At 46.9% G+C, this 14,286-nt stretch overlaps 1 protein-coding gene across 4 annotated transcripts in view; it reads left to right on the top strand.

The window, feature by feature from the left end:
* Positions 1 to 12,397, top strand: part of LOC117430641 (serine/threonine-protein kinase ULK2-like) — a 30,081-nt gene extending 17,684 nt beyond the window's left edge. The window contains exons 15-28 of one of the 4 annotated variants that reach the window (XM_058998044.1): positions 200 to 295; positions 4,888 to 5,034; positions 5,833 to 5,978; positions 6,272 to 6,355; positions 7,095 to 7,366; positions 7,939 to 8,060; positions 8,906 to 9,015; positions 9,276 to 9,413; positions 9,952 to 10,163; positions 10,270 to 10,448; positions 10,809 to 10,927; positions 11,084 to 11,241; positions 11,896 to 12,031; positions 12,151 to 12,397. In XM_058998044.1, coding sequence (XP_058854027.1) covers positions 200 to 295; positions 4,888 to 5,034; positions 5,833 to 5,978; positions 6,272 to 6,355; positions 7,095 to 7,366; positions 7,939 to 8,060; positions 8,906 to 9,015; positions 9,276 to 9,413; positions 9,952 to 10,163; positions 10,270 to 10,448; positions 10,809 to 10,927; positions 11,084 to 11,241; positions 11,896 to 12,031; positions 12,151 to 12,215 — 1,984 coding nt within the window. In that variant the 3' untranslated portion in view covers positions 12,216 to 12,397. Of the gene's footprint in view, positions 1 to 199; positions 296 to 4,887; positions 5,035 to 5,832; positions 5,979 to 6,271; positions 6,356 to 7,094; positions 7,367 to 7,869; positions 8,061 to 8,905; positions 9,016 to 9,275; positions 9,414 to 9,951; positions 10,164 to 10,269; positions 10,449 to 10,808; positions 10,928 to 11,083; positions 11,242 to 11,895; positions 12,032 to 12,150 lie in introns of all 4 variants that reach the window. The other 3 variants (XM_058998043.1, XM_058998042.1, XM_058998045.1) reach the window with 3 other exon arrangements.
* Positions 12,398 to 14,286: the final 1,889 nt, after the last annotated feature.

The following is a 14,286-nucleotide window of genomic DNA, read 5'->3' as shown; positions in this document are numbered from 1 at the left end:
TACAGAAATGGGCACTATTACAACCACATCGGTAGCAAGTCTTTGGATTTGGTCATACAGTAGTAACTTAGCAGTAACAAGCGGTACGGTTTTGGATGAAGGTGCTGATCCGATAACACACTGTTTGATACCAGCCATTGCGATCCAGTGAGAGTTTACTGCAGTCTTAGTAATGCATGTGTTCACACACACCTGACAGGCAGTCCCTTCTGATCTCCTCTGGGGGGTCAGGACCCTCACAGCAGCCGGCAGAGACCCCCACGTGCAGCTGCAGCCCCCCCGCCCTCTCCCTCAGGTATGCACACTTGCACTCCCAGTATAGCTGGCCCAGTGCTATGAGGACATTATGCTGGATCCACTTCTAAGAGCAGCGGCTTTTACAAAATATTATGATTGCATTTCAACTAATGAACGAAGGAACGTCTGCTGATTTGCTAAGCTGGAATAACAAACACGTGTCGGGAGCAGATAAGGAAAATAAACAGCAAAATAGAAACCATGCAGGCCACAGCAACACAAATCATTAACTATTTACCAAAGGGTAAACATCATTAAGTATTGCAGGCTTTGTCTGCCTCTGAAAGTGCAGGAAAGTTACAAAAAGCAAAATACAATTCCACTGTGTTTTTACTTTGCTATTTTACTCACAAACTAAAACTTCTTGCGATGTGGCACATGTGATTATAACCTTATATTATACTATATTCACCCCCCCCTGAATTCTTAAAGCACTCTTTGTGTGTGAATCCAGCATAAATCATTGTTATTAAAATATTAGAATAGTGTATAAGACTAAGAGCATTGCATTGCAGGTATTTTAAAACCGATAGACCCCAGACCAAATACAAACCCTGCTTTTCACATTCATAACACTTTGTGTTTTTTTTCTGTAGTGTTTGTGGGTTCTTCTGGTTTGAAAATAAAAATGAAAGTAATCTGTTTTTAGAAACAAAATAATTGATATTTCATGTACACCTCACTGTGCTGCTGTTAGACCTTAAAAATGAATATTCAGTTAGAAAAAAGCATTGGGGATTCCTGCTGATTTATTAGCACCAGCTTCCAAGCCGCATCCCAGTCCATACCTTAACCATCAAGCCACTTGGATCCGCTGCTGCTGAACACTCTGAACTCTGTTTGACCCTCCAGCCTTCCCCACTGCACCTACTGTACCAACCTGCTCAAACCTGCTTCAGCCTGTCACCTTGAACAATGCAGCCCAGCGCTCTAACCACAGAACTGCTCAAACCTGCTCCAGCCTGTCAGCTTGCACACTGCAGCCCAGCGCCCTAACCACAGAGCTGCTCAAACCTGCTCCAGCCTGTCAGCTTGCACACTGCAGCCCAGCACTCTAACCACAGAGCTGCTCAAAACTGCTCCAGCCTGTCACCTTGCACACTGCAGCCCAGCGCCCTAACCACAGAGCTGCTCAAACCTGCTCCAGCCTGTCACCTTGCACACTGCAGCCCAGCGCTCTAACCACAGAGCTGCTCAAACCTGCTCCAGCCTGTCACCTTGCACACTGCAGCCCAGCGCCCTAACCACAGAGCTGCTCAAACCTGCTCCAGCCTGTCACCTTGCACACTGCAGCCCAGCGCCCTAACCACAGAGCTGCTCAAACCTGCTCCAGCCTGTCACCTTGCACACTGCAGCCCAGCGCTCTAACCACAGAGCTGCTCAAACCTGCTCCAGCCTGTCAGCTTGCACACTGCAGCCCAGCGCCCTAACCACAGAGCTGCTCAAACCTGCTCCAGCCTGTCAGCTTGCACACTGCAGCCCAGCGCCCTAACCACAGAGCTGCTCAAACCTGCTCCAGCCTGTCAGCTTGCACACTGCAGCCCAGCGCCCTAACCACAGAGCTGCTCAAACCTGCTCCAGCCTGTCAGCTTGCACACTGCAGCCCAGCGCTCTAACCACAGAGCTGCTCAAACCTGCTCCAGCCTGTCAGCTTGCACACTGCAGCCCAGCGCTCTAACCACAGAGCTGCTCAAACCTGCTCCAGCCTGTCACCTTGCACACTGCAGCCCAGCGCCCTAACCACAGAGCTGCTCAAACCTGCTCCAGCCTGTCAGCTTGCACACTGCAGCCCAGCGCCCTAACCACAGAGCTGCTCAAACCTGCTCCAGCCTGTCAGCTTGCACACTGCAGCCCAGCACTCTAACCACAGAGCTGCTCAAAACTGCTCCAGCCTGTCACCTTGCACACTGCAGCCCAGCGCCCTAACCACAGAGCTGCTCAAACCTGCTCCAGCCTGTCACCTTGCACACTGCAGCCCAGCGCTCTAACCACAGAGCTGCTCAAACCTGCTCCAGCCTGTCACCTTGCACACTGCAGCCCAGCGCTCTAACCACAGAGCTGCTCAAACCTGCTCCAGCCTGTCAGCTTGCACACTGCAGCCCAGCGCCCTAACCACAGAGCTGCTCAAACCTGCTCCAGCCTGTCAGCTTGCACACTGCAGCCCAGCGCCCTAACCACAGAGCTGCTCAAACCTGCTCCAGCCTGTCACCTTGCACACTGCAGCCCAGCGCTCTAACCACAGAGCTGCTCAAACCTGCTCCAGCCTGTCAGCTTGCACACTGCAGCCCAGCGCTCTAACCACAGAGCTGCTCAAACCTGCTCCAGCCTGTCACCTTGCACACTGCAGCCCAGCGCCCTAACCACAGAGCTGCTCAAACCTGCTCCAGCCTGTCAGCTTGCACACTGCAGCCCAGCGCTCTAACCACAGAGCTGCTCAAACCTGCTCCAGCCTGTCAGCTTGCACACTGCAGCCCAGCGCTCTAACCACAGAGCTGCTCAAACCTGCTCCAGCCTGTCAGCTTGCACACTGCAGCCCAGCGCTCTAACCACAGAGCTGCTCAAACCTGCTCCAGCCTGTCACCTTGCACACTGCAGCCCAATGAGATGGGCTGATCTTTAGGTTAATAAATCATGTACAGTATATCATGTATATAGCGAGATTCTAAAAACAAAAAAAAAATGTTGCTCGTGTCTTTTTGTTAAATGCCTGGAAACCCCCCCCCCCCCCCCCCCCGTAATGAGTCTTCAACTGCTCGTTGTAAACAGGAAAGCCTCGTCACTTTTAAAAGTGGACTTTCATCTGCCTACTGAAACTGTGGGCCGTTTAAACAAAACAAAGTACATAAACTCCCACATGCCTGTTATACAGATGTGCCCTCTTTGTGCAAAGGTGGACAGTGTTCTTTTATAAGAGGAGCAATTAACAACAGAAGAGACATTTTTGTCAAATGTAGATTGCCCTCCCAAAAAACAGATACCTGGCCCTGCAGAATATGTATTATAATAGACAGGCTGTGACACGCACTGACTTCTCATGGAGGTCTGTGACAGGGTAGCGTCACTGCTCGGATGTTATTGGCACAGGGAGAGAGACTCCGACACTGAAAACTTGCAGTTTCAATTTTACTTACAGTGCATCACCCACACAGGGATGGAAATAAGACTCCTGTTGCTTAGCAGTTTCACCCATTTCAGGTTTTACTAGGAGTTTGATTAGCCCCAATACATAGCTCAGGTGTGTCTTATTAAACTCCTAGTAGAACCAGGAATGGATCAAACTGCTATGCAATGGGGGTCTTATTTCCATCCATGCCTATGTTTTCCTAATTTGTTTGAATGATTTCCCACTGTTGTTTCTGATCATTACTTGCATTAATTTATTACAGCTTCTGAAAAGACTCCTCAAGGCTGATTGTTTGAGGTGACGAAGCACATTGGCATTGAAGCATTAAGCCCTGAAGCCTGTGCGACACTGATATGCTTCCCCACCTCACTACCCTGCAAGCCGTCTTTTCAGAAGCAGTATTTGCTAGAATAGTTATTAATCATGAAAATGTTGAAAAGTAAAAAACCAGGAGGGAAACACAAGCAATAGGATATTAAAGGGAACCCGATATTAGTAAATATAGATCATATAAAGTGTCTGTTCATTGATGTATTGTTATGTATTGCATGTCAAAGCATAGGGGGCAGCACTGAGATACCATTATCTAAAACAATATCTAATACACAGTAACATGCCATTTATAGACATTCAAAGAAAACACATCGCTCAACATCTTGCATCACTGAGAGAGAAAAACAAAGCAGTCCTTCACAGCGTGATCCTGCTGTAACCAGGCTGTGATGTTTGTGTGACATTCTTCTTGTGTAATGTTGTGTTTATTATGCACATACACAAGCACCCACACACACCTATTGCAAGTTTATAATAGCTGACTTTGCTCTGGGACATTGTGTTCCCTGAGAGAAAACTGTTCTTTTCAGAGAACAGCTTTGTTTTGAGGAGTCAGTAAAAGGAACTCCCCAGCCGATTGGCTTACCCTAAATTCCGTTGACATGCAGACCACGCCTCCTCTCAGTCCTTATGAAAGGAGCCCGTCAGAGTTCTATTTTCATGCAGACCCTGCCCTTACTCCCACCCTGTCTGGGGAAGCTGCAAAGTGATTGGCTGTCTCAAAGATGTGTTTACATGCTGGCCCTGCCCCCTTCCCAGTGTTTTGGACAGTGTTCCAGGATCATGTTTCAGTTTGTGATTAGCCTTAGATTAGACTACAGCTTGCACTCGAAACAAAGAAAGCTTTTTATTAATAAGGACATTTCTCAAGCTTGTAGAAGATTTATTGGAAAATCTATTTATTTAAATCTGTTTTTTGTTCCAGGTGGTAGATAAAGGAGTTCTCAGCTCAGGGTTTTAATTAACTGAATGTATTTGTGTCCCACTCCATTGAGCTTCATACTCAGAGCTCCAGACCGGGCTTTGATCTGTTTATTTGGGATCTGAGTTGCCAGGAGGATGGTGCAGGTGTTTGACAGCTGTCTTAGCCGGGTCTCACCGCGCCGGCTCTATCTTTGCTCCGACTCCTGCAGGCAGCAGCAGCAGGGGCACCCCCCCGCGGCGCCCCCCCGCAGTGAGACCACCCCCATCCCGGTGCCCACCCAGATCCGCAACTACCAGCGCATCGAGCAGAACCTCTCCTCCAGCCCCACTGCCACCAACCTCTGTGGCTCCCCCAGGTAAGACGCAGCGAGGTGTGCCTGTGTATTACAGGGATGGAAGCAAGACCCATTCCATAGCGGTTTGATCCATTCCTGCTTTTAATAAGAGTTTAATAAGACACACCTGAGCTTGTTGCCTATGCACTGTGGCTAATCAAGCTCATATTAAAACCTGGAATGGGTGAAGCTGCTTTGCAACAGGAGTCTTATTTCCTTCCCTGCACTTGTATTTCTGCATTGCGTATGCACACTTTGTTATAGCAAGCTGTAATTTATTCTCTCTGTGTTTGTCGTTGAATTTAGTTTCTTTTACTTTTTCTAAATGTACCGCTGTTGAGTTGGGATAGTCATGATATGGAAGTGCCTCACAGGAAGGGCAGGTCCGATACAATAGGCCAGTAATATTAAGCTGGCACATGTGTGATCATGTTGAGACACACTGAATGTATGATCTGTGATCGGTCACGTAAGTACCTCCTGTTAATATCTGCAAAACATTTACATGGAGAAGAGTCTCAGTAAAGGCTTATTGCAGCTTTCAGGGAGTTCTGATGGTTTGTTCCTGTTTGATGGTGACACTGTGTATTTGCCTAGGTTGTATAACGCTCCTATGTATGTATGTATGTGTATGTGTGTCTATGTAACCCCTTAAGATCCAAACATCGTGAAGTCATTGATGGTACCTTTGCTGATTTTACTTTTCACTGATTTAAAAAGCAGGTTAAAATCTGTTGCTAACAGTATATTCAATATAAAACGCAACCTGGTTTACTGCGACTCTTACGACAGCGTCTCTTATTCACGCTCTGTCTGCAGGTCCGGGATGGTTCGCCGGTCCAACACCAGCCCCATGGGGTTCATGAAGGGGGGCTCGGGCTCCCCCTCCCCTGCGGACGTGGCCCAGGCCGTGGGCAGGCGGATCTCCATGGGCTCATCCCGACCCTACTCCCCCTCCCCCCTGGGTATGTAGACCTGGGCCAGGGCTGCCCGCTCTCACTGTGCTGAATCACAAGAGAGCGTCCTGAGCTTTAGAAAGCAAAAGGCTGTCATGATGATGATTATTATTATTATTATTATTATTATTTAATGCAAGTGTCCTCACGCTGTGCAGTGGGTGATGTATAAATGAAGCCCCGTGTTTAAATGGATTCAGTGGCTGTGTGTGCGAGCGCGTGTTATTTTACCCTGTGCTGTGTTGTTCTGGAGACCCTGCCTGCCCTCTGGCTCTGACCCCGCGCTCCTTGTGTCTTTGCAGTCGGCACCATCCCTGAGCAGCTCGGGCAGTGCTGCTGCGGGACCCCCCAGGTGCACGAGTCTCGAAGCAGGAGCTCCTCGGGGGGTAAGCTGTCTGTCTGTCTGTCTGTCTGTATGCATGTATGTAGTCGACTAACTACAAAATACTGTCTAGACACATTCATACGCAAAGGATATTCACGTTTTCATGTTATATTTATTTATTCACCCCAGCTTGTGTTTAGCAGTAAGCTGTGCCCAGCTGGTACCGCAGGATCCTTATATAAATGTTTTTCAAGCTTTTTGGACTTGGGCGCATTTGATTGCCAGTTTGGATTCACACACGCATACTAACGTGAACCAACCAACTGGAAGGAGGTCAGCTCGTTTTGGCACATGCCTGGGTGCACGTACTGACTGAGGTTTTGCCCTGCAGACAACAGACCTTGCCAGCTAGCTCTTCTGATCCCTTTAAAGGGCAGATTTGAGATTTAAAAATAAATTGAAGCGCTAATCCAAGCAGGCTGATCTCTCTGTAGGGCAGTGTGACAAGAGAGAGGAGGTTCACGGATCATACACTCACTGCTGGCTAGGGATACAGTCACCTTAATACAGCCTTAATGTGCACAGCGAAGCCTGAATTTAGAGGACACACTAAGGATTAGCGGCTGCGTATGCGAGCCATCATTAACTTCTATTCTATGACTGTGAATAAAGGTTTTTATACATCTTGATGACACAATCATATTCTGGAATTTCACCTTACTTGATTGATTGATTCTGCCTTGCAAAGCCTTTGGATGCGGTAATTAACAGATCAACCCCCCCTCTCCTCCCCACCCCAGGCTCTCCTGTGCCCCCCTCCCAGCTGCTCGGTTCCCGCCTCCCGAGCGCCCCCACCCTGACAGACGCCTACCAGAACAAGCAGAAGCTCCGCAAGCAGCACTCTGACCCTGTGCACCCCACCTCAGGGGCGTACCCCACTAGCCACTCCCCCCAGATGGGCAGGCCAGTCAGCCTGGGCACCTCCCCCACCAAGAACCTCGGCTCCTCCCCCCGCTCCTCCGACTGGCTGCAGAAGACCCCTCTGCCCACCATCATTGGCTCGCCCACTAAGGTACGGATTGGCCTTTTAAATCATGCCTTTATATCCTCATCGGTCACGATTTTTTTATTTTCATTTTTAGAAACTTTAAAACAGTTTGTGTCAACTCTATGGAGTTCGAGAAGATGCCCTGCCCAAAACTTTAAAAAAAATCTATGCATTATAAAATAGATACATAGATAGGAAACGTAACATGGTGCAGTTATACACACAGAGACTGAAGGGGATAGTTGCATTAATGTTAATGAAATCAAATCAACTGGAGAGCGATCTTGAAATTAGGCCCATCCTATCACAATAGCTAGGAAGTAGCTATATTGTCATTAGTCTTGTTTGTACTGATTGTATCCACCAAAAAATAATGAATTGACGTCAACTCTAATGTATATTATATACATGACCCTAATGTTTATTCTATATTTCTTACAAACCTGTTGTTTTGTTGCTGCTGTTGATGTGATGTCGTTTTGTGTCAATGCTGAAATAGTAAACCCTGTTACCTTTGTGCTGTGTAGACAACGGCACCTTTCAAGATCCCTAAAACTCAAGCCTCTTGCAATCTGCTTGCCCTGGTTGCTCAGCAGGGATTGACGGACAGCCCAAGTAAAGCTCTGACGGACCCCCGGGAGCTGTGCACCTATCAGTGCCCCCCCCACCCCGGAGCCCGACAGCCTCCCCCCGAGCACAGCAAGACCACCTTCGGCAGGTAACCCCACCCACCCACACCTGGGCTCAATTCCAACTGCACAGTGTGCTTTTGCAGTAGTAGCTGAACCCGGGCACACCTGCGTAACTCTACCATATCACTGATCCAGTACAGTTCAGTTATGCGTTTATTTGTCATTTAATCATTGTTCTTGTATTTTCAACCACTTGTAGTGACCCCGTTTGTTTGAATAAAATAAAAGTTCTATGGTATGTTTGTGTATTTGTACCTGTGATTTATTGCTGGTCATTTAGAATAAACAGAGTAAAACATCTTAATGTACGTAGTTGTTTATGTAACTTTTTTTAGTGTAATTGTAATTACTGCAGTGTAATTGTAATTAAACAAAATTGCATTGTAATTGCAATTCTAATTCTAACAGACCCCAGGTCTGCTACCTTCTGTCTGTCCTCCCATCCCGGCCCTGTCTCCTTTATTTGTCTCTGTTAAAACAGACATGGATCCGTAACTAAAACACTCACTCGAAAAAACGATCAGGTTAAACTAATAGGAAACGAAGCCAAGTGGACAGCAAACGTTTCGTCCAGTGCTTTAGAAAGCGTTACTTTGTGCTGCATGGTCATTTCTGTCTTGCAAAAATGCATTCCACCTTTTTGACATGGGGTCAGTTAGATGGAATCGGCTTTTGACAAAAGGTGGTAGAAATGTTTAAGAGAGGAAATGCCTTAATTGTTACTGCTGCAAACGTTTGAGCAGGAAAGCTGATTAGGAGCGGCTCAGCTCGGGGGGGCCCTGCGGGAGTCTTCCCTTCCCCGCTGGCACCCTGCCTGGCCCTGGCTCCTCTAATCCACGGCTTAGCTGATGGGCTCTTCCTTCCCTCGCAGGTCTGTTAGTGCAGGGAGGCTCTCCGAGCAGCCGGTCAGAATCACGCTTGGCGGACAGCCCTACCAGGGGAGCACAGACAGCCTGAACACCGAGAGACCCATGGACACTGGTAAGAGCTCTTCTCAATAACCAATATGCATAGAGAACCACAGGTCTGCTGCAACCAACCGCCTTTTGATATTGCAGCCAGTTTGTTGTTTTGCTGTTGTGCTTTACATAGTCGCTGACGCTCAACAAGGGGGTGTGTCCCATGGATGGGAGGAAAAAGAGAGTGAGGAATGGGTGGATAGATTACAGGCTGCATGACTGATAAGTGAATTGATCGATGGATCCGTTGATTGATTGACTGAGCTCTGCCTTCGTTCACAGCCCCGGCCGGGGCCTATGGCATGCCCACCCTGCAGGGCGCCAGCCCCCGGACTGTGATGTTCACTGTGGGGTCACCTCCCAACAGCACCACCCCTCCCACCTGCAGCCACATGGGGATCAGGCCCCGCACCACCTCCGGTGAGCCCTCGAACCCTCCTGAGATGCTGAACAAATAAGAAGTCTAGACTCCAGGAGCAGCAGTAACATAGCATGTTAAGCATTGTGAAGTGTGTAGTGCTATTGTGAGCACACAGTAACTGCTCAGTTTGTGTTATAGAGAAGGCATAGCCAGTGCTTGGTATTTGAATGGGAGTTTATGGTTTGAAACAACTGTAACAAATACAGTATGACGCTCCAGTGGTCTGTTGAACCTAAAGTAGTGATCTACAGGATGTGCATTTATCAGAGTTTTGAAAAACAACCCTAAAAAAAAGGGGATCTGGATTTAGTTTACCCTGGTGTGCCGAGTTTATTAATATGCTTTACCACACCTCCCTGATTCTTTACAATGCTTACCCATGCTTTACCGTGCTTTCACTATGCTTCATTACACTTTTACAATGCTTTTACTGTGGGGAAACTTTTAGAAGGTTTGAGAATCTTTCCTATGTGCTGTGCTGTGCTGTGCTGTATGTGTGTCCTCTCTGACCCTTCCTCTCCCCCTCTGTGTTCACAGTGGGCTCTAACAGTTCCGCAGGCTCGCTGTGCTCCACGAGTGGGCGTGTCTACATGGGCTCCCCCCCCGGCGTGGTCATGGGCACCTCCCCCCCCGGCGCCGAGGCTGCGCCCAGCAGCCTGAGGTACATCCCCTATGGAACATCGCCCCCTAGCTTGGAGGGATTCATCACCTTCGAGGCTCCGGAGCTGCCAGAGGAGACGCTGATGGAGGTACGAAGCGCAGTGCCGCGGGGCTTTAATACAGAAACACAATGTGATTAATACCCTGTGTTTGTAGTGAGTGTATTAACCGTGCCCCTCTCCCTCTCTCTCTCAGAGGGAGCACACTGACACTCTGCTGCACCTCCGCATGATGCTGTCCTTCACAGACTGCGTCCTGGAGATCGCAACGGCGCGGGGGGGCGGCTCGGAGCTGGGCGTGTCCACAGCCTCGCTCTACCCCCCTCAGGACAGCGTGGTGGTCGATCAGATCAGCCAGCTCAGCAAGGAGTGGGGGTAAGTGACGAGGGGGGGCGTACAGTATTGGGGATTCACAGAAAGACAAGTGAAGCCCTCGTCGTGTTAATGCGGTGGACTGAGTGATCAGAAACCTTCAAGCTGCTGTTACGATGCCTTTCAAAGCACGTTTCAGCATTTGAACACAGAGGGGTCACAACTTGGTCAGAGGGTTTTGAGTAAATGTATTATCAATGTCATAAGTTTAAATCAGCTTTGCTTTTGTAATTAAACCCACATTTCAGTTATTCTGCACCCAGTTAAGTGATGTTCAAGTTAATTTCTCAATATAGGTGACTAAAAAAATATCCCCTGAGTTTGACGTGCTTGTAACTGAGAGCTCTTTGTCTCCCCCTGCAGGCAGGTGGAGCAGCTGGTCCTCTACATGAAAGCAGCACAGCTCCTCGCCTCCTCTCTGCACCTGGCCAAGGCTGAGATCAAATCGGGCAAGCTTAACCCCTCCTCTGCTGTCAAACAGGGTAGGTGTCTATCAGTCTGTGTGGCTCTGCCTTGCCTTAGAACTACCCAATATACAGTTCTGTCAATCGCTGATGTCATACTGAGAGGTGGTGTTAATGCAGCCACCCTGTGGTGGGCTTGCATTGCCTGTCGCCTGACGCTCTGTCTCCCTCTAGTGGTGAAGAGCCTGAACGAGCGCTACAAGAGCTGCATCTCCCTGTGCCGGCGGCTCACCGAGAGGCTGAACCGCTTCTTCTCAGACAAGCAGCGCTTCATGGACGAGATCAACAGCGTGACGGCAGAGAAGCTCATCTACAATCACGCTGTGGAGATGGTGAGTGCGCGAGACGCACAGAGAGACGCATTCACCGGGCATTTCTGAGAGAGAAAGTACACCAGCGATGTTCTAAAGCTTCCAATAAGCTTCAGTAGCACTTTAGATGCTTCTTAACGTCAGCTTATCTTTTACAGAAACCGCTTGTCGCTGCAGCGTGAGTAAGAACTGTCTTACAGCTGTGGCCAAAAGTTTATCATCACCTAGAATTTTAGGATTGAGACATCATTTAAATAAAAACATATAAAAAAAAAAAACTCTATGAACATAATTTAGATCTTTTATTTAACATCATGTAATCAAAGAAACTGCAAAATTATACTGCAAAAGTCTACTGGAAGCCATAATAGTAGTACAGGTATTTCATGTTCGAAATGTCACATTTTAAATTTGTTGTCAGTTTTTCGATAAGTATATGGAAAACTTATACACGTGTTAACGTAACATTATTCAGCAGGTTTCGTTCGAGTTTATGAAGCAAAATGTGTTCATTCTATAGGGTGAAACATTTGTCCATAGCTGTACGTTCTTGTTAAATTGCCATTCCCTCTTGATAAGGAGGGCCTATTGAAAGCACTCTTGCGTGTGCCTTTGTTTAACTTGCGTTCGCATCCCGCTGCTGGTGTTTCATTAACCCCGTGCTGCCCGCTGCAGGTGCAGTCTGCCGCTCTGGACGAGATGTTTCAGCAGACGGAGGACATCGCCTTCAGATACAGCAAGGCAGCCATGCTGCTGGAGGGACTGGGCAAAGTGCTGCAGGACCCCGCCGACATCGACAGCGTCAGCAAGTGTGAGTTACTCTTTCTTTCTTTCTTTCTTTTTTCTTCTTTCTTTCTCTCTTTATCTCATGTTTGAATGAGTGCACTGACCTGGGGGATGGGACTCTGATGTGTCTCTGTTGATTTGCAGACAAGGCCAGCGTGGATCGCAGACTCTCAGCACTTTGTAACTGTACAGTGGCTCTGTATGAGTAGATCTACCCAAGAGAGGACCAGCAGCCTTGCACACCCCGGGACCACTTCAACTGCATTAAAAAAACCTGTCAAGAATCCAGACGCTTTCCCTTCCAGGAAGTTTCAGAAAAAAAAAAAACAGGAAATATTAAAAGTTTTCAGAAATGGAATAACTGCCACCCAGAGCAAGGGGATAAGAGACACGAGTTACCAAAGAAATCTCTCCTGCCTGCAGAGTGAATCAGACCCCCCCCCCGCTCTGCCAACAAAAGAGGACAAGATGCATTTTTAAATAAAACAAGAGGAAATAAACTTGCACAGATAGACATAGCTACGAAACAGTTAGACCTTGCATTGCTCTCTTGTTATTATTATTGTTAATTTATTGGACCAGGGGGAAAAAAACCAGACTTTCTAACGGTTGTAAATGTGTAAATAAAAAAAAAAAAACCTTACTGTTCTCCAAAAATATAAATGCAACAAAAAAAGAGATTGAAAGGATGCAGTGTTGGGGTTCCTCTGTTTAATTCATAAGAGAAAGAATGAACCACCGAGACACTGGAACACATGGACAGATAGTGACAGAACCTGGAGGGACTGACATTTCTCAGTTTTTTTTTTCTGGTTACCAAAAGCACTTTATTGATCAAGAGGAGACGTGGACAGACCCTGAAGCAGACCTCTGGAGCAAGTCGGGAGACGTGAATTTGGGGAAAGGGGTGGGGGGGGGAAGAGACAGTTCCTTCCCTCCCTCCCTCCCTCCCTCTCACACACACTGTGTTGCACTACTCCCTGAACATTCTGCTTACTTACTGAGTCAGTCTCTGGGACTAGAGATGGAGCTGAGCCACAGAGATCATGGAAAAGCTGTTCTTCCGAAGGTCCCTAATGGTTGCAAGCGGTTGCAAACCCAAGCCTTCTGCACACAAACTCCCTTAATAGACTGCGGAGGCCACTGAAAATGAAAAACTGTGTGGCGCATCTACAAGCCTTTTTAAATCTGTCATACTTGAGAAGTTACAATAATGACTATTGTGTAATAATACGGCTGTTGTTTTTATTGTTGTTATTACTATTGTTGTTATTACTATCATATTCATATTTGTTGTTTTGCAGAGCGAGTGGGTAATCTTTTGCTAAATGTTTGCTATATGTAAATATTTTTGTAGCATTGTATGTTGTGCATGTGATTTCTTTTTTTTGATTTTTTTTACATTTTTTGCGTGTGTGTGTGAGAGAGAGATTGCATAGTATCTGTAATGCTAACTTTTACTGTAATCAGTATTAGGGTTTGGAGTATGATACAAGTAAATCCATAACAGGCATGTCCAGAAGGATATCATTAAAAACATGTTTAAGTGAAGAAAGCGTACTTCCAGTGGTAAATGAATGAAGTTCCTATCCCCACTGTTTGTTAGTGAAATGTACTGGAACTTCTTACTTTTCTTAGCACTTGCTATACAATGAACCAACCACTAGAGGCCGCTCCTAGCATGCAATGGAAAGTTCAATTCCACGACAGTTCCTGCGTTTTTATCAAAGGGTTACTAGAACACACACAACTACACACAGGACTCACATTGAGTATTATATTACATCATTTATTATTACAATTTTAAAAAGCTCCACACTGGGTGAGCGGAGAGACGGGAAAGGAAAGGTTTTCAATATGACTTTTTAATAATTCATTGATGAATCACCCCTGCGGTCTTTGATCGATTAAAAAAATAATTGATCGTTTTTATTCTTGTCTACCTGAAAAAGGTGCGCAAAGCATTTTTTTTCCCATGAAAGAGCAAAAACAATTGGTGGTGAGATGCAAAAAGTACTTTAGTTGTGGGTGTGTATTTATACTGTTCTGCAAGTTTTTAATTGTAAGCCTGCATACTCACACACACACGTTTGTATCCTTGATGGGGACAGTAGATGTAATGCTGACTCTTAAGAATGACTCTCACTCACTCACACACACACACACACACATGCAGGAGACAGACCTGTGCTGCTCAATGCATCAGCACAGTGCTGCATTCACAGACTCGTCTCCTCTCCAGACACGTGTAACATGTTTGAAATAGCTGTGCTTTGCATT

The sequence above is a fragment of the Acipenser ruthenus genome, chromosome 24 (assembly GCF_902713425.1).
Source record: "Acipenser ruthenus chromosome 24, fAciRut3.2 maternal haplotype, whole genome shotgun sequence".
NCBI classification, from domain to species: Eukaryota; Metazoa; Chordata; class Actinopteri; order Acipenseriformes; family Acipenseridae; genus Acipenser; species Acipenser ruthenus.
Note: the sequence above shows the minus strand (reverse complement) of the source record. Positions and strands in the feature narration are given on the sequence as shown.